Raw genomic sequence first — 18,274 nt, 5'->3', positions numbered from 1 at the left:
GGGTCGTCGCTGCTCCGATTCGACCCCTGCTAGCGGGCAGCCACCCGAAAAGTTGGACGCCTCCCAAGCCTACCCTTCACACTTCAACACTAGCGGGCGCGGGGGAAACCAATTCACCACCAATTGCCCATGATGCCACCCTCACACATCCCCAGCACATCGCGCGCCCTCTACCGCGTCTTCATCGCCCCTACGCTCCGTAGCACAACCTCCATTCCGCTCATCTATGCGCCAGCTTTCGCACCACCAATCTCTACGCCCACGGCCATCGCCGCCTCTACGCCTAGCCTCACATCTCGAACATGTATTCGCACCGTCAAGTACACAAAAGACACGCGCCGCCATGCCATCTCTGACCACTTCGTCATCGACTCCGCCATCAACTCCGAGTACATCAACCTCGTCAACGAAAAGGGCGAATTCACCCCTGGTGTCCCGCTCGTCGAGGCCCTGACAAGCTACAATAGAGTAACGTACCACCTGGTTGAAGTCAATCCAGGAAAAGTGGACGAGTTCGATCGTCCAGATCCTGATCACCCACCTACATGCCGTATCATGACCAAGATTGAGCTTCGAGAGCAACACCAGCGCAAGCTCGAGCTCATTCGCAAGCAGGAAAAAGGCGATTCTGCCAAAACGCTTGAAATCAACTGGGCTATTGCAAAGGGTGACTTGGGGCACCGGCTGGAGCGAGTGAGAAAGTTTCTTAAGCAGGGGAGGAAAGTTGAGGTTACGCTCAAGGCAGAGGGGAGGAAGGGGTCCGTTAAGAAGGCTACTCCTGAGGAGGCGGAAGCGGTTCTTCAGGCTGTCAGGGATGTTGTAGCCGAGTGCAAGGGCGCTTCGGAAATGAAGAGTGAGGGGACTGTTGGGGGTCTCATGTTGCTGGTTTTGAAGGGGAAGAAGATCGAAGGTGAGGACAAGAAGAGTAAGAAGAACAGGTATGAAGAGACAGACGAGGTGGAAAATACGGGAGGGGCCGAGCAAAAAGTGGCGTGAAGGACTGTTGGACGACCTAATGAGTTAGATGCGACATGATCATCATCCAAAATGCCGAGCCGCGGCAGTGAAGAGATGAGGATAGAATCGTCGAAGATGCAGAGAGTGATGACTAGGGCAGCTACCGGTCAATAATCACCTGTAACATACTTGTCATGTCATATGGCTATGACGCAGCTACAATCCATGAATTTCTGTAGATATACTGTACAATAACATAATGCGAAGAACCTATAGTCTTCTTTCCTCTTTGCTAGACCTCTCCTCTTTGCTTGGCTCAGCGACACGACCCTCAACATCAATCACACTTCCCGTTTCCTCCGGTGCACCATCCACCTCCTCACTCGCCTCCTCCAACAAGGCATTTTGAGCCTCAATCTCCACTCTCCTTGTCTCCAACTCTTGCTCACGCGCTTCAACCTCCTGCTGCATCTTCTCCTGCCTTATAAAGTCACCCTGCATACCAGCGACCATGGCAATCTGCCTTGACAATTCCACTCTTGCCTCGAGTGTATTCAGTTCAATTTCCTCAATGCTAGTCCTCTCGTTCCGAGCCGCCTCGAGCATTTCCTCCGCTCTTTCCGCTTCGCCCATGAGCTCCAGAGTGTCACGAAGTTGTTCGAAGATTTGGGCGGCGAGAAGAGAAGCCTCGCTTAGCAGTTCTAGCTTCTGCAGTTCGAGCTCGCGGACATCTACCAGGTACTTCTCCGCCAGTAAGCGGTTCGTCTGTGCGGTTTGGTCGACGAGATCGTTTTTGATGCTGATTTGGTAGTCTAGTGCTTTCGCTCGGGGGAAGTCGTCCGTATTTGTGTTTTGGCTGTAGTCGGAAAATGTGAGGCCCGTCTTCTTTTCAAACTCAAGTTGCTTGGCTTCGGTGAGCAATTCATAGGCTGAGAGTGTCATCTCGGTGCGCTTGGTGCCCTGCGGTAGAGTTTCGGCGTATCCGTAGCGTGCTGCCGCTACGTTGCCGTAGACTTCAATGCGGGTGGCTTCCTTTTCTTCGGGTTTCGCAAGTGAAAGCTGGCGGAAATCTTCCCATCCAATGGTGGATTCGAGGTTAGATGGCGGTAATGAGCGAACAAGACCCTTGTGCCATGGCTGGATCGCCTTGTGTGTAAGGTCTTCTTCGTGAGAAAGGAGAATGTTTTGCAGAGCGTCACGCTCGATAATGATGCGCGACAGTTCCAGCAAGTACTTGACGTCGACTTTGTTCCAAAGAATAGCCTGTTTGCGGCGGTCCATGTCCACCAGTGCTTGTTCCAGCAATGGGCGCTCCTCCAATGTCACCATTAGACTCCGGCCCCTGCCCCACAACTTCTCGTGGTGTCTGAAAATATCCGCCAACAACCTGGTCGAAGGACTCTCCAGCTCCATGGCATTATCGACGATGATGAGCTCGCCCTTACGGAAACGGTAGGAAAGAGCAGTCCGGAAGGCAAGGTCGTAGACCTTCTTGGGCAACTCTGAGGAAAAGTCCCGCGGCTTGGGACCGAATGCAACACCTCCACCCCTCAACATAGGCGACATTCGATCTCCCAATCGAGCATGACCTGTTCCCTTCTGCGGTCGTACTTTTCTTCGCGAACCGTGTACCTCATGTCTTGTCTTGGTCGAGGCGGTACCTAATCGGGTAGCGTCACCCTCATACACAACGGCGCGATGCAGAATGTCTCGTCTTGTCGGAAGATAGAGGTGGTTTGCAGGGTATTTTTCAAAGCGTAGCGGCTCGAGGGAGGGGAATTGGTGGATGGTTGCAAGCACGGTTTGGTGCTCCAATGGTGTGACGGGCACATAGCCGGGAGCCTGCTTGATAGTTTTGATCCTGACATCAGAGACGGTGGCCTGGGAAGGGGCAGACGTTGTTATGGAGCGGGCCGTGGGTGTGCATAGAGATTTCTTGGAGAGATTAGCATGTCGCATGTCATCATGGTGGGGAAGCCTACGGCGCAGCGGACACATGGTCGATGTTGCCGTATCGACAGCCTGGTCAATTGGCGTGTGACGCCCCGTATCGGCGTGGATATGGTGGTGGAAGCCATGCCGGTCGGGTGTCCAAAATGTCGCTGTCGCAGGCGCGGAGTTGAGGCGGAGGTCTGAAAAGAAGCCGCGCGCTAGTAAGCATCACCACATTTTCCACCACCACCATTGTCTCCTTGGACCGTGACGACACCAGCACTCCGCCATGGCCTCGACGCCGTCTATACGCCAATTCATTGCCTGTGTGCGATGCGTGCGCCAAATACCCAGCGCCAATGGCACGCGCCGCCTGCTTTCGACGTCGGCGGTAGCCCGTGAAGAAGTGCAGACACAGCCCACGAATGCGACTCCGCCGTCAAACCCCAAAGAGGGCGCTGCCCAAAATGCTGCTCCCGACCAAGTTCCAGAATACATGCAGAAATGGGGCACGCTAGACCCTCAAATGGTGGAGAACAAGAAGCAGGAACGTCGACTTTTGCGAAGAGAGCATGTGCAGCCTGTTGGATCCCGCCGTCGTCGTGCAGTCCTTCGTCGTTCCGCCATCCAGAAGGCCGCCGAGATTCCTTTTGAACAATTACCCTATCAATGTTTTCAGGAGGCTAGAAAGGTCTTGCTCGAGGACAGACAGGAGAAAATCAAGGACATCGAGAGACAGCAGCTGCGGATAAAGAACTTAATGGCCCAAGATGCTAGCCTGAGCGGGGGCGAAATAGCCAAGCATCAAAAGCTGCGAAGTATGAGGAATTACTTGGATATGTTGGTCGTTCTGGCCGACATCAATGACCCGGTGGTGAAGCGCAAGTTCGAGGATGGCCTGGGTAGGACATGTCACTCCATCCTACTGCAATTGACTAACGACTGCAAGGCGACATGAACAAGCCCATCTACCGTTACCTCGCAGACAAAAAATGGCGGCAATACAAGCGTCTCGTGCTTGAACAGCGCATCACCCAATTAGCAATCATTCCCGACATTTTTCCGTCGTTGAACCTTGAGGCAGATATCGATCTTGGTTTCGGACGAAGAAATGTTGCACCTGGCGACTTTGTCGATTCTGCCATCTCGGAGAACATGCCTCGCCTGAACGTCCAGACCTTCACGCCAGGAGAGAAGCTAGTCACAGTCGTCGTTGTGGATGCCGATGTGCCGGTACAACAGAGCGACAGCTTCACGTACCGATGCCATTTGATTGCCTCAAACATCCCAATCTCGCCAACTAGCACATCCATACCACTCCAGCGTATAGCACAGGAAGACCAAAAGAAGGCAGACCCGAGCGCTAAGAAGATTACACTACCGTGGGTTGCTCCCATCTCTCACAAGGGTGCGCCGTATCATCGTCTTGGCATCTTTGTCTTTGAGCAATATCGCGCAAAGCCGTTGGATGTTACCAAGTTTGCCGACACCGAGCGCTTCGGATTCAAGCTTCGAAGCTTTGCCGACAAAAACAAGCTTCGCGCCATTACCGCTACGCTGTTCAGGACGAAATGGGATGACAGCATGGCCGGCGTCATGGAGCGTGCCGGTATGAAGGATCAAATCGACGTCGAGTTCAAGAGGAAGAGGGTGGAGCCGCTTCCATACAAGAGACGGACAGAGCGCATGCGGTGAGATAATGTAAACCTCCAATTGTATAGCAAATACCACTGTAAGCTCCATGTACATTATTCGGCAATGCCCAAGACCTCGCCATGGCAAATGCATTCAAACCTAGACATGTGTCGAAATCTGACTTGGCGACCAACTCTACAGTACTGCTCACTACATGGGGCTGCTTTGGAATTCTGTAATGGTGTCTTTTGCAAAGACGAGCAATGTTGGCTGATGAATACCCCAGTAGCCGCGGTCGCTGGTGTTGGTGTTCACCTGGGTCGCTCTTTCCTAACCTCACAGTCTCCGTTCCCACCTTCCACACTATTCTATTGGTGAAGCTCGTGCCTTGCCACGTCGGCATCTTCTCTTTCTCTCCTCTGGCGTATCTGTTTCAGTCGTCGCTATCCAAGACTACCCCGCCATTATTGTTGTCACCTCTTCCACTCATTGCCGATTCGCCACTTCCTCGATATGCCTTCCAAAGCACCAAGCGAGCTTCACCACTCTTCGCCACCCCTTCCATCGAAAGAGCAGATCGCTCTGGCTCTTTCTATCATTCGGACTAAACCTGGGAACGTGCAAGTGCGAGGTAAATCGTATAAAATTCAATCATTCACACATGCTAAGCTTAGCAGAATATCTACTGCAGCTTCGAGCTCAAATAAAGCTTGGCTTGGATCCAAGGAAGCGAGACAATCCGGGTCATTATATTGATCAAGCGACCTACTGGAAACACAGATGCCTGCATGCTGAAAACGAGTGTGAGAATCTTCGAAATATCAATACAAAACTTGATCGATCCAACAAGACACTGGCCAGTTCTTGTGCCACGGCACCGGATATCGACATGATCATACAAAATGGAGAAGACAGGTCTCCAAGTGTGTCATCGGGTCGAAGTCCAACACGGAAGAAGCAGACACAAAAGCGAGTTCAACGTCCCACAGCTGCCGCCCAAGATACAATCGAGGATGATATGGATTTCCTAGAATTACTTGGCAATGATGGCAATCGACTTACAGAGGCTTTGTATACTGCATACTCTCTCTGTCGGTCGAATGAAACCGATGGCCAAGCCCTCTGCTCCAACCTCGTCCGCATTGCCTCAGGCGTAGGAAAGGTTCTACACTTTGTTGCTCACAACTACGAGCACTTGTCCCGTCATGGAAGGAGGAATCTAGGTGCAAAATCTCTGGATCAAGACAAATCCGATTTCGCCATCGCACTTTCCGTTTGCGCCAGGGCGTTCATGTCGGTTCTAGTCGGCATGGCCAAGCTGACAGAATCCAATGCAAGTACGCAACTATCGAGTCTGGTCGTTTGTGAACTGGTAAATATGTTCAAGTCGGCACTTCTTTCTGTCGCATCCTCGGCTCGGCAGACGGCGCAAGACTTCCTATCTCAACCACCTCAGCCTAAGCGAAGTAAAGGAAATGCAACAGCCAACCTCATCAAGGAATCAGTATCTGCTCGCGCAGTAGCCCATCTCCTCATCAGTTTCCTCGGATTTTTGGAAAGGTCGAATCCCGTACATCAAAAGATCTTTGATGGCTTTGTGTTCGTTCTGTTCGAACGTGTGGGAAAGCGTCTCTACTACTGCACATTCGGGCACCACCGTAGTGCATCAATCGAAACAAACATCTTGCCGCCACCTGAGCCAAAAGACGACATTGAGACGGCTAAACGCGATGCGGAGACTCTCGCTATACGGCTAGAAGTGAAAGTGCTCGTATTGATCCTCGAACGGGCAATGGGACTGGCTCCAAACCATATGAATCCGCAGAATGCTCGCTCGAGCCAGTCGAATCGCGTTTCCCGTAACATGAGCATGAAGAGCCCCGCAACTGCTTCTCGAGCGCGTTTGAGTTCACTGGCGAAAGATCGTCTGCAGCGAACACTGGTGGCATGCATGTATGGTAGCAAAGCCGATGACGAATTCTTGGATGTGCTGACGAAGCCATTACCACCAATGCGTCTTACGTCGATGCAGAATGTTGCCAAGGTTGAGGATAAAGATGTGGAGGCATGGTTTAGTGAGGAGGTTTGGCGGCTTGTGGGTTGGGATATTCTTGCGCGTGAGGATGGTTGGTGAAGAGGTTGTTCAAGTGGTAGAACTGAGGTAATGACGGGAAATAAGTGATTCCACAGCGGTGGATATGATGAAACATGAATAATGTTATTACATTGTGGCTGCGACAACGTCGATATTATGTTGTGAAGTAGACATGACAAACTACGAGTCATTCGCGGCGACCTGACGTTAACCGCTTATCAGCGGCTATCAAGTTCACTTCCGAACTCGGACATGCTATACGTAGTCGTGTACGATAGTGCACTACAAATAATCTTTCTCTTGCAAAATAAAGAGGAAGCAAAAAGAAGAATTCCATAAAACCATTGTTCCAAAAGAATGCCACAAATAATCCGCATCTGCATGCTAAACGCAGACACCCCCGTCCCAGCCGTAATCGCCAAAAACAATACCACCCCCACTTACGGCCGCATCTTCCACCACCTCCTCTCCACCGCCGCTACCAACCTCTCCAAAACACCAGACTCTCACCACGGAGCCACAACAATCACATCCATAGATTTCAACGTGGTAAAAAACGAATACCCCCCTTCCCTGTCCGCCTTCGACGCAATCGTCATCTCCGGCTCTGCAAACTCCGCCTACGACAACATCCCCTGGATCCACAAACTAGCCCGCTGGCTCAAAGACGTGTACGACAAGGAGCCGCGTGTTAGGATTTTTGGCAGCTGCTTTGGACATCAGATTGTGACTCTGGCGTTACTGGGGCGGTATGGGGTTAGGGTTGAGAAGGATCCCCAGGGCTGGGAATTGGGTGTTGGGGAGATTACGCTCCAGGCTAATTTTCTGCGGCGGTTCTGTGGCGGGGATGGGGATGTGGATGGTGAAGGGAAAAAATTGAGATTGCAATTCGTGCATCACGATCATGTTGTTATACCCGACAGTTCTACGCTACCGCCGTCTTGGATGGTGGTGGGTAGTACGCAGCATTGCGCCGTACAGGGCTTGTATGAAGCTGGTCGCGTGTTTACTTTACAAGGCCACTTTGAGTTTGATAGGTTTGTTAATGCGGAGACTGTGAAGTTTTTCTTTCCGGAGTGGCAGCCCAAGGTGCTGGAGGGGGCGTTGGAGGCAATTGATCAGGATGATGATGCTGTGAGGGCGGCGGAGATGGTTGTGAGGTTTTTTCTTGAGGGCGGTGGGGGGATAGGTAGGGGGAGGGGGGTTGGTAGGTTTGTGGGTGAGGTGAGGGAGTAGGTTGGTGTGTGGAGGGGGGTTGCACTGGAGGGGGATAGTGTAGTCTATATCTTTACTTTTTTGGGGGAAAGAATAGAGGATATTCTGGTTATGGAAGCTGTTGCTACTTGCTTCAATCAACAGGTTAATTCAGTTGCGATTGAGAAAGTTTTGTGGAGGTCTTATTTCGTATATGTAATATTGTTCGTTGTGTTCGTATTTTTCTATGTGCCGGAGACGAAGGGGTCTCTTGGAGTAAGTACATATCGTTTTCGATAGGCGGCATGGCAATGAGTTGATTTGCAGATAGTAGGTACGCCCAAGAATGGGACGGAACAGGGACGTCCAGTTTAGTTGGTTCTAAAATAGCCTTTTAGTATCAAAAGGAATTTGGAGGAACCTTAGATCCCCTGGTAGTAGATATGAAAACATGCGACCTCGAAATGTCATCTGATTCATAGCCGTATTGCGGTTGTAGCGTTTGAGAGTGTGGCAGTCGTGGGTCGCTTCTGCACTAGTGACCTGGCAGTGATTGTTTGACGCCAAGACCATAAGGCTGTGAATCTTGACTGCAACGCTCATTCCTTCGAACCCTCACTCTCAACCAGCGCGTATCGAACATGGAGAATCATAGGCATATTCTGTCTCCAATGCCAGATATCGGCAGGGCTCCGTCAGCGCCACCGCATTCGCATCTCACCCGTCAACCTTCACCGCCTACAACAGCTGCCGATTTCCTCATCGTCGGCCTCTTTGCACTACGCCTAGCACGCCGTCTCATCGAGAGCCTTGATTATTATGCAGAGCGCAATGCTGACGTTATCTGGGTTACCAATTTCCTTGCGCCTTTTGATCAAGCGTATGCGCTGGCAAAGATCTCAGGTCCCCGGAAAGAAGACTATGTTGCGACCTACCAGAACATCATCAAGCGAATGAAGAGACAGCCAAAGTACCCTGTACGCTTCATGCAGATGAACCCAGATCCTTCAATGCGGCAAGGGCAGCGCAGCAACGACGCAGAAGGAGTGAGAGCACTAAATGATGGTGAGATAAGCTCGTGTTGAAGGTTTTCCACAAACTAACGCATCCCAGCCGAGAGATTGGACATTATCGACTTTTGTGATGCAGCCGCCGAATGGGGATCCACCGTACCTATTCCAGCGCAAGAAGCAGAAAGAATGATTGAGCTAGCGGAAAGGAGAAAAATTGCTGATATCGACAGTGTGCAGGCGCGATCTGGGAACCTGCAAGATCCACGAACTGAGAGACACTCGCGCAATCAACGGTCACCTCTGCAGCAAGAAATGAGACAGCACTCTCCACAGCTACGGCACCCGCGAGCTGGAGATATGCCAGAGCTACAGACAGAAGGGCACTCTCGTATTCAGCGGTCACCTTTACAGCGCGAAATGAGGCATCTGTCGCAGCAGCTAGAAGATTCGCGAATCGGCGATAGCTATCATCGTCTGGAGACGAGGCAACCTTGGCGAGGTGATAAGTACCTGCCTCAAGAGGATCGGAGGCCGTCTCCAGCAGCCAGAAGACGTCGGCGAGTGTCCTTTGCAGATGAACAGGAAGGCTTCAGGGTATTTATCTGCCCGCCCGGTTCTAATGCTGCATGTGCTAAACAGTCATAGGAACAAGACCACTGAACACTATGATCACATCAAATCATCGTATGCGACAGGGCTTGACTTGCAACTGGATGGTATGATGCCTGTCTAGGGCATCCATCCCTGGTGAAGGTCATTACCACTTTCTCGCTTTTCTTGGAGCGCCAAAATTCCTTCACGCTTAACATCGGTTCCGTGTCTATAATTCTATGATTCAGCTCTATGTGCTGTCGTTCAGAAACAAGGTGGGACCCAACCAGGATTGGCTTGTATAATCAGAAGACTGGCACTGGTTCCTTGTAAGCTAGGAGGTTGTAGCGTCTGGTTATATCCTTGAAGTGCTACTGCAGAAGGTATGCTGTCAGTATCTCAGATAGAACAGGGTGCGCCAACTGAGCTTGGGTTTATTTTGAAAAATAGCCTTAATCCACTGCGTATAAGCTTCAGCATGACCGCTCTTGTTGCAGATGAACCCTTTCTTATCTTTTTGATGTTTTCGGCTTGTTCTCCCCTCTATAAGTCGAAGTCTATCATTCCCGGCCTCCTTCGTGCAGCATACATGTAGTACAATGATCACTTGTTTGATTCCAGCACACAATAACTCATCGTGCATAACAGTGCCATAGTACCGTGTATAGTTAATACAAAACTACACACATATGAACATTACAGCTGCAGCTTGACCCCTATCCGAGATTGAACGCCTCCCCTCGCCTTGGTGGAGAGTGCGATCGAGCATCGTGAACACTGCACACTCCCCAGAGATTAAACGAGCACTTCGATTAGCAAACACCATAGTAGCACGGAACTGTTACCATCAGCTGGAGAGCTACATATATAGCATCTTCATAGTATCTTACGTTTGTGAAGTTCGTGAAAGAGCTGTCTGTCGACGCAGGACGCTAGCAAAGTAAGCTACGTCATCGACCCACCTCCAAAACGTTATTCCCAACCAACATGCTTATCCTTGGTGTTGAGCAAACCATAAGAAAACACGATTGTAATCTTTGGGGGAATCCATGCAGCGTCTGATCTATGGAGGAATGTACACGAGGTTGAAGAGTCGCTTAAAACCGGCAGATAATAGTGATAGCAACCCATGAAGACATGTACTTTACAAGAAACCTTATACCAGTAACTCCGTCTCTCTCCCAAACACCTTTGCATATTCATCCAGAACTTTAATCACCTGTAGTCTGCTTCATGTAACTAGCGCATAGTCTCTGAACATGAGGCTGGCCTGACATAATCTGCTTTTGCGGCCCCACCTTCCACCATAAACAAGTACCGCCAGACCCACGCAATAATACCCACATCGGATCGTCTCGGGTCGTCATCACCACGCTCTATCTCCATTAGAAGAATAATGTGCATTCATATTCTCGCAGCCTAACAGATCCGACAGAACAATGTCTTTTTCAGATGATGATGATGATGAGGATGAAACTGGTCTAAACACGTCGCCGGTTGAACGCCCTAGTTACGAAGGCGAGGATACGAGTCCGACTACAGAGAGGGAGTTGAAGGGCTGGTTTGCTTATCCGATTGCTGCGGAAGTATGTTGGTTCTTTTACAGAGTTGACAATTTTTTAACATGTTTGTAGGTCTTTGCTGTGGTCGCTGTCGGTAAGTCATGTCTGTCCTCTTGGTTGATAATCAACCTCACACAATGATACCACCACTACACTAAATATCAAACACCACTGCCACCACCGTACTTACAACACCAAGGTGCCTTCCTCCCCGTCATCCTCGAGCAGCTCGCTCGAGAAAACGGCGTCTTCTTCTCCGACCGGTCTAAACCATGTATCGACCACCACCAAGCTCCAGTAGGAGACGCAACTGCACCGAAAAAGCAAGGCGAAGAGCAATGTATCGTGAGATATCTGGGCAAAGACATGTCGACGAGTAGTTTTGCCATGTACACTTTTTCCACGGCCGTGTTACTGCAAGCTCTCGTTTTGATATGTTTTAGCTCTTTTGCTGATCATGGTATGTACTACGCTCCCCGTCCCTCCTGGCTACATCATGTGATTAGATTCTCACAAGTTTTTGGTATAAAGGGCCGTATCGGAAAAGGATGTTGATGTTTACATCTTATACTGGCTCGCTGGCTAGTTGTCTTTTCATTTTTATTTCGCCGTCGTTGTACTATCTAGCACCCATCCTAGTCATCGTCGGCGTCTCCAGCCTGGGGTGTTCCTTTGTCTTGCTAAACGCTTTCCTACCGTTGCTAGTAGCACATTACCCCGACAACTCCATAGGCAAGTCGCTGTCATCGGATTCCGCCTCAGACTTTGAGCTCGAAAGCTTGAACCCCGCCAACGGACCGTCATCAATAATACATCGATCGAACCCAGAGAAGCTAGCGCGCGATCTCGAGCGCTCGGCGCAAATCAGCAGTAAAGGTGTAGGCTACGGGTACATATCCGCAGTCTTCGTCCAGGTCCTGAGTATCGGCATCATCTTCCTGTTCAGCAAGACATCGTTTTCCAAAACCTCGCCTAGTCTCTCGATCCGCATCATCCTGTTCATGGTGGGCGTGTGGTGGGCTGTGTTTAGCATTCCAACACTTCTCTGGCTGCGCCCGCGTCCGGGTCCGCCGTTGCCCACGCAGTCACGCCCTGGTTTTGCAAATAATACAGAAGCGTCGTCGAAGCTGCGTACGTTTCTGTTTTATACCTCGTTCTCGCTGAGGAGCTTCTACGGGACTTTGAAGAGGGCCATCAGTCTCAGACAGACGCTACTCTTCCTCATCTCGTGGTTCCTCCTCTCCGATGCCGTGGCTACTATTTCCGGAACGGCGGTACTCTTCGCGAGGACAGAGTTACACATGGGCACTATTGCCATTGCACTACTATCCATTACGTCAATCGGCTCGGGTGTCGTAGGCGCATTTGCATGGCCGAAGATTCAGCGCCGGTATGGTCTACAGCCGAAAATGATACTGCTGTGTTGTGTGGCCGGCATGGAAGTGATTCCTTTGTACGGCTTGCTGGGCTATATTCCGCTGTTCAAAAGCCTGGGGTTTATCGGATTGCAGCAGGCTTGGGAAATCTATCCCATCGCCGTCGTGCATGGGATAGTCATGGGTGGTATATCTTCGTACGCGCGCTCCGTCTACGCGCCTTTGATCCCAGAGGGAAGCGAGGCAGCCTTCTTTGCGCTGTTCGCTGTGACAGACAAAGGGAGTAGCGCTTTTGGGCCAGCTTTGGTAGGCTGGATTGTCGATCAGGCCGGTACTATTCGACCGGCGTTCTTCTTTCTCGCCGTCCTAGTCGTGTTGCCCGCACCGTTGTTGTGGATGTTGAATGTTGAGAAAGGGAGGGAGGACGCTAGGATGATGGCAGAGGGTGATGGTAGGGGACGAGGCACGTATGAGAGGGTGATGGTTGAATGAGATCAAACCCCGAGCTGGGATCGGTGGGTATGTGTATTTCGTATCTGTACGCCCTGGAATGCCCCTGGTAAAAATGTGTGGTACGCCGCCCAATGCTATCAAACGCCGATATGACACAACAATGTTTTTATGTCTGCTCAGATACTCTCGGCCGCTTGCTATCTCGGTCGTTGTCATCTCCGAACCGCTTTCGCTCTCCGAGCGGCTTCGCATTCGCGCCTGTAGCTCCTTCTCCGTCGCGATCCCTCCCTCCATAAGCGTCTGGCCTGAACCGATCGTCGACGCCATAACCACCTCTATCTCTTCGTGGGCGGTCGTCACCAAAGTCACCCCACTTGCCCGTATCCTCGCTCTTCATGTCCTTGTACCGTGTTCGCCCCTTCTTGCCCAATTTGGTCATGTCGCGAATCTGCATGAACTCGGGCAACAGTTCGCGATTGGTCTGGTCCTCGAAGCGAGCATTCATGAGGTTCCTGCGGTCTACGCCGAGCTCCTTGAGCTCATCGGTGAAGAAGGCGCCCTTGTGGAAGTACTTTTGCATATACTGCATCTGGCCGCGGTCGCCCTTTTCTTCCTGCTGCTTTTCGATGAACGCGCGGTCTTCGGCTTCTCGCTCGGCGGCGGAGAGGTTGCGACGACGCTCAATCTCTGCGCGCTCGGCTTCGGCCTCCTCGATGGCGAGACGTTCGCGTTTGATGCGCTTGAGTTCGCGTAGCTTCCACGCGGCATACTCGGCTTCGGGGTCTAGGCCGTCGGTGTCGTCGATGGCGTTGATGTCGGCATCTTCTACGTCGTCGTCCCAGTCCTTCTTCCCAGCCGCTTTTTCGGCGATGCGCTGCTCGACCTGCTCCTGGACAAGTGCCCGGTTTTGCTCTTGCCGTCTGGCCTCTTCCTCTGCCGCTATTTCCTCTGCTGACTTGACGGGTGCTGTGATTTTGTTGCGCTCGTTCTTCTTCAGGAAGACGGGCCGTAGCAGCTTCTTTGGCGCCTCATCTTCACTGCTGGACTCCTCCTCTTCAGAAGACTCTTCCTCGCTCCCGCTGCCACTCCCGCTCTCACTGCCATCTTCGCCGCCTTCCTCTTCGCTCTCCGTCTCAAACCCCTCCTCTAATGCCTTTCTTTCCGCCTCAGACTTTTGCCGCGACGCGAGTTTCGAATTGAGCGCTGACTTGGGAAACGAGGACGCGATGGGCGCAGGCTTCGGTTTCGCAAAAGGTGTAGGCTTGGGCTGCTCCTCTTCAGATTCCGACTCTGAGCTTGAGCGCTCTTCAGTTTCTGCGACCTTGGGCTTTCCGGCGAATTGGCGCGTGCGCACCGGTTGCGCGGTGAGTTTCTTGGACTTGGGTGGCGGCATGGCGAGAGTTTGTTGAGTTGCGCAGACGAGAGAAGGTCCGACACTGGATGGTTGCGCTGCCGCGGCTCTTGTAAGCGGCTTGGCACGTAAGTCACTCCAAGCCAATTCTCACTCCAACTCACTCTTACGCCCAGGTTCCATTTCTCCGTTACGTCCGTTACGTCCGTACCTGGAGTACTAAAATATCACCCGTGCGGCCAAGTCTTACTGTCCATGTACTCATCAGCATCCTCGTTCAGCCTCAAGGATCCATGTTGGAAGTAATCCCTTGGTAGTACAAACCTCCGAGAGTCGGATGCAAGATTGCGATGCTCCGCCCTAGACGTGGGCCACATTTCGCTCGTGCTCATGACTTCCAGATTACGCGTTCCAATACAATCAAAGATGAGTGCTGCTCGTATTTTGTCAGGCCATTACCCCTACACATACATGGGCCTGGATATGAAACAGCAAATCCGAAGGTATACGACAAGCCGCTCCCAGAAAAGCATCAGCCTATAATCCTGTGTGCGGTATGTCACACACTCCATATACGATTAATGACAACACAAGATGATCATGGATTAATCTAATTTGGGTTTAATTGACAGCCCATGGGGGCTAGATACCGCTGATTCCTATACTAGTGGCTTGTACACTACAAAGCCAAGATAGCTTTCGATCACGGTCAAAACGCCGTTCATGCCAAATTTCATTCCGTCACGTCTCGCCTGCCGACTAGGCACAAGATGACATGAACAGTAACGCCTGTGTATGCTAACTTCCCTGAAGAAAGAATTGATCAACTCGATTGATCGTATAGCAGGAAGAAAATTTACCCCCCAATGCAATGCACGCTCGAACGCAGCAAATAAGATATCCAGTAAACTAAAAGTTGAACACCATCAGCTGTTCAGAGCTTGGTGAAGTGGATACATGAAGACAAGGTCATGGCAGTTTATCTAAAAACTGGCTGTTGAGGGACGGGAAGTTGGTTAAACTGGTTAGTCTCGGGCCATGCACTGCGATCCATGTACGGCAAGAGACCAGAGCGCCGATCTGTCATGGGTCGGCCAAGAGGTTGATATTGCATCTGGTCGTAACCAATGTTCCGTGCCGGATTGTGAATGGATGTAGATGGTGGTGGCACAAGCAATGTCTGCACACCCCTGACCGGTCGATATGGAGATTGACGCTGGTTCAAGAAATGGGACGGCGACAGCTGCCTGGAATTGGTCGCTGGATACGAAGCGCTCACAGGCGAGGAACCAGCTGACTGAGGATACGGACTGACTTGGCGAGAGGGATCGGTAGTCGGTGTGTAATTATGAGGGAAAGGAGGTGGGGCCGAGGTAGTCGGTGTGCTATTGGGCTGTTGCCATTGAACCGGAGGAGGATATACCATAGCCATCGAGCGACCACCTGCAACCGGAAGTGGAAGCTCCGACCAGTTCTTTGTCTGTGCAGGCTGCATCTGCTGTAGAGGAGGTATGGAAAGGCTTGGGAGAGGCGGCAGCCGGTTAACGGACGGTGGTGGCTCAAAGGACCTATTGATGGGCGTTTGCAGGGTAGGGATCGGTGGTGCATTGCTGTAGGGACCAGGCGCAAATCCGTGAGCCTGTCGCTTCGCTGGTGGCTCGGCGGAGTAGTCAGCGCTGCGTTTACGCTGAATGGGCCCAAGTTCAGGAAGAGCGCCAATCGGAGAAACGGTGGCTGATGTGGCCTGTGGTTGCAAAAGCGGGGTATTGGAAAAGGCCATGTGGCTGGGCGAATACATCATGGATGTAGGCGGAGAAGTTTGTTGCTGGGTAGGTGGCGACGGGACAAAGTTGGGCGGCACTCCAAGCATATGCTGGGATCCAACTGGGCTTATCGCACCAGAGGCGGGGATCTTGGAGGCTCGATCGAAAAAAGTGCCGAACTTGCCGAGGATGCCGTGCCACTCGTTCCATTTCTCCTTTGATGTAAATAGGCTGTAACGCATGTTGCTGAGAAATTCAACCTCCATGATGTGCACCTCTTGTACCGAGATGCCTGAGACTTCTGCCCATGTCTTGTTCGTATATGTGTTATCATCGAGAAACTTGTTGCCCAGCATGAGAGCTACAGTTAGGAGACGATATTCACTGCCTGGCTTACCCTTGACTGTGGGGTTGGTCTGCTTCAGCCTGTAGATGAACAGCAATGCCAAGAGAATGACATTCTGAGCAACCTGTGTGGTGGTCAAGATGGTTGCTACCCATTTGCGGAATCCGGTTGTAGGATGTGCATCGGGGACAAGAGGTTGTAGGGGTTGACGTGGGGACGAGGTATCGACCACTTGCTGGAGAGTTGAGGCGCTCTCAAACCAGAAGAGGCATGTCACCTATCAAGTCAATACAGGTACTGCGGATGAGAAGACTTTGAACCCACCTCTGCTGCGAGTTGAGGAAGACCCTCTTGCGGTGTGCTAATAGTTGGCGGTATCCTAAGGTTGGGTGATATTGACCACTTTTTCCGCGGTGTCTGTGCCATGTCTTGTGCTTGTGGTTGCTGCCTTGAAGGGCTAGGGCTTCTTGTGGCTGTGACTGATCTTGAGTTTCCAATAGCAGGCAGCTGATAGCCGTACTGGTGTCCAGAACCCTGATTCGACGGCAGCGATACGACCCTAACTGCTGAGCCTGGGAGGTCGGGAGGGGTGAGAGGTGCTCTCGGAGCTGTCCGCAGCGAGTCCTGCTCATAGCCGTTGGATATCCTGGGATAGGGCAGCTGCATGGTTGTGTCGAGCTTGGAGGAGCTGTGCGAGGTAGGAGCGAACAGGTTGAAGGGAGGCTCCCGCGGGATGGCGTGAGGCATTGGTGGGCGAGGGAGCTGTAGCTCGAGCATGTGGCCGGCAATGGGTGGACGAAGGGACGAAGGCGTCGGGCGGGAGGAAGGCAGACGGCGAGGAAGCAAGTGGATATGGCGAGGAAGGCGACGACGTCAATGTGAGCGGGCGGTCATGGGCACGGCTGCCGTCCTCGAGGTGGTCCGGGCAGGTTTTGTTTGCACACGATTCACCTTGACTGCAAGCGCGGTGGTGAGGGTAGGGTGATGGAAGTGGAAGTGGAAGTGGAAGTGAAAGTGGAGGGAGGCAAGTTTTGTTTGGAAGCAAGGAGCAAGATATCGTCGACTACTACGAGGAAATATGTGTGCTGGGCCAATAATGCAACCCTGGTTCCGGGACACGGCAACGACGCTTGCAACCAGACGACTAGACGACTAGACGACTAGACGACGAGGGTGAGGCAAAGGAGGGTTGGATGGGCACAATAAAGAGAGGGCAGGCCCAGTGAGTGTCCTGGCCGATGGCTGCTATGCCGGGAGCGGCTTGGTGTTGGGTGGGGAGTAGTGATTGTGACGGTAGGGAGGCGGATTGTCGGGGGCCCGCACGCTGCTTGCGCAGACATGGCTTGGGGCCGTTGGATTTGAATAAAACATAGGTAATTCACACACACGGAGTAGTGAAGGCTCGGAAGGTTCCAGGCAGGAGCGAGCAGGGTAGGAGGAACGCCCCAAGAGGCTGATCCAGGATCCAGAAGGAGAAGCCGCGCTCAGACGCTCTGACATCAACCGCGCCTGCTGGACTAGGATGTGCACGGACACCAGCACAAAGCAACCGCGACCGGGGGGGCTCGCGCTGCTGCTCGCGCAAGGCAGGAGTGAGCGACCGGACAGGTGCGCTTTGTCTATCACGCTTTGCTAGTTGCTATGTAGGTGCAAAGTCGCAATTAGCCCGCGCGGCGTGGCTAACTAGTCGTCTGCTACATAGCACCAGACAAACAAGCGGGCTCCGTGACCAGGCCGCGCCCCCAGGGCCAACGACTCGATTTGATCGAGTGCGAGTGCTGTCGGGCCTGACGTGATGTTGTGGGTGGCTGACTACGACGACGCTGCCGACGACCAAACCACACGATCGTCACAGCTTTCACGGCGGCGGGCCATGGATACGCTGCACCTGCTAGTGCAGAGCAAGAGTCAGGCCGCTGATGGTGGGCTTCACGACGCTCAACCAGTGGTGCTTGTAATCTGTACTGTAATGAGTGCAGAGAGATGATGAACTGGTGGCTGCGCCG

At 52.2% G+C, this 18,274-nt stretch overlaps 9 protein-coding genes across 9 annotated transcripts; 6 read left to right on the top strand and 3 right to left on the bottom strand.

The window, feature by feature from the left end:
* Nucleotides 1–132: 132 nt before the first annotated feature.
* On the top strand, nt 133–996 carry PtrM4_086650 (InfC, Translation initiation factor 3 (IF-3); the record flags this gene model as incomplete). Its single annotated transcript, XM_066106727.1, has 2 exons — nt 133–853; nt 989–996. 2 exons carry the CDS (start codon nt 133–135, stop codon nt 994–996), a joined length of 729 nt encoding a protein of 242 aa, XP_065963665.1.
* Nucleotides 997–1,227: 231 nt separating this feature from the next.
* On the bottom strand, nt 1,228–2,955 carry PtrM4_086640 (mitochondrial 54S ribosomal uL4m domain-containing protein; the record flags this gene model as incomplete). The annotated part of the gene is made up of 1 exon (XM_001940072.2): nt 1,228–2,955. One exon carries the CDS (start codon nt 2,953–2,955, stop codon nt 1,228–1,230), a length of 1,728 nt encoding a protein of 575 aa, XP_001940107.1.
* Nucleotides 2,956–3,178: 223 nt separating this feature from the next.
* PtrM4_086630 (mitochondrial 54S ribosomal protein mL38) lies at nt 3,179–4,584 on the top strand (the record flags this gene model as incomplete). Its single annotated transcript, XM_001940073.2, has 2 exons — nt 3,179–3,791; nt 3,839–4,584. The coding sequence occupies 2 exons, from the start codon at nt 3,179–3,181 to the stop codon at nt 4,582–4,584; spliced, it is 1,359 nt and encodes a 452-aa protein (XP_001940108.2).
* Nucleotides 4,585–5,413: 829 nt separating this feature from the next.
* Nucleotides 5,414–6,658, top strand: PtrM4_086620 (uncharacterized protein; the record flags this gene model as incomplete). The annotated part of the gene is made up of 1 exon (XM_066106726.1): nt 5,414–6,658. One exon carries the CDS (start codon nt 5,414–5,416, stop codon nt 6,656–6,658), a length of 1,245 nt encoding a protein of 414 aa, XP_065963664.1.
* A 318-nt stretch (nt 6,659–6,976) lies between these two features.
* PtrM4_086610 (uncharacterized protein) lies at nt 6,977–7,386 on the top strand (the record flags this gene model as incomplete). Its single annotated transcript, XM_066106725.1, has 2 exons — nt 6,977–7,345; nt 7,381–7,386. The coding sequence occupies 2 exons, from the start codon at nt 6,977–6,979 to the stop codon at nt 7,384–7,386; spliced, it is 375 nt and encodes a 124-aa protein (XP_065963663.1).
* A 1,068-nt stretch (nt 7,387–8,454) lies between these two features.
* On the top strand, nt 8,455–9,016 carry PtrM4_086600 (uncharacterized protein; the record flags this gene model as incomplete). Its single annotated transcript, XM_066106724.1, has 2 exons — nt 8,455–8,859; nt 8,927–9,016. 2 exons carry the CDS (start codon nt 8,455–8,457, stop codon nt 9,014–9,016), a joined length of 495 nt encoding a protein of 164 aa, XP_065963662.1.
* Nucleotides 9,017–11,527: 2,511 nt separating this feature from the next.
* Nucleotides 11,528–12,847, top strand: PtrM4_086590 (ATG22 multi-domain protein; the record flags this gene model as incomplete). Its single annotated transcript, XM_001940076.2, has 1 exon — nt 11,528–12,847. The coding sequence occupies one exon, from the start codon at nt 11,528–11,530 to the stop codon at nt 12,845–12,847; it is 1,320 nt and encodes a 439-aa protein (XP_001940111.2).
* Nucleotides 12,848–12,974: 127 nt separating this feature from the next.
* Nucleotides 12,975–13,397, bottom strand: PtrM4_086580 (Prp19-bind multi-domain protein; the record flags this gene model as incomplete). The annotated part of the gene is made up of 1 exon (XM_001940077.2): nt 12,975–13,397. One exon carries the CDS (start codon nt 13,395–13,397, stop codon nt 12,975–12,977), a length of 423 nt encoding a protein of 140 aa, XP_001940112.2.
* A 1,741-nt stretch (nt 13,398–15,138) lies between these two features.
* PtrM4_086570 (Cyclin multi-domain protein) lies at nt 15,139–17,015 on the bottom strand (the record flags this gene model as incomplete). Its single annotated transcript, XM_066106723.1, has 2 exons — nt 15,139–16,545; nt 16,593–17,015. 2 exons carry the CDS (start codon nt 17,013–17,015, stop codon nt 15,139–15,141), a joined length of 1,830 nt encoding a protein of 609 aa, XP_065963661.1.
* Nucleotides 17,016–18,274: the final 1,259 nt, after the last annotated feature.

The sequence above is a fragment of the Pyrenophora tritici-repentis genome, chromosome 3 (genome assembly GCF_003171515.1).
Source record: "Pyrenophora tritici-repentis strain M4 chromosome 3, whole genome shotgun sequence".
NCBI classification, from domain to species: Eukaryota; Fungi; Ascomycota; class Dothideomycetes; order Pleosporales; family Pleosporaceae; genus Pyrenophora; species Pyrenophora tritici-repentis.
The sequence above is the reverse complement of the archived record's forward strand: the minus strand, read 5'-3'. Positions and strand labels throughout refer to the sequence as shown.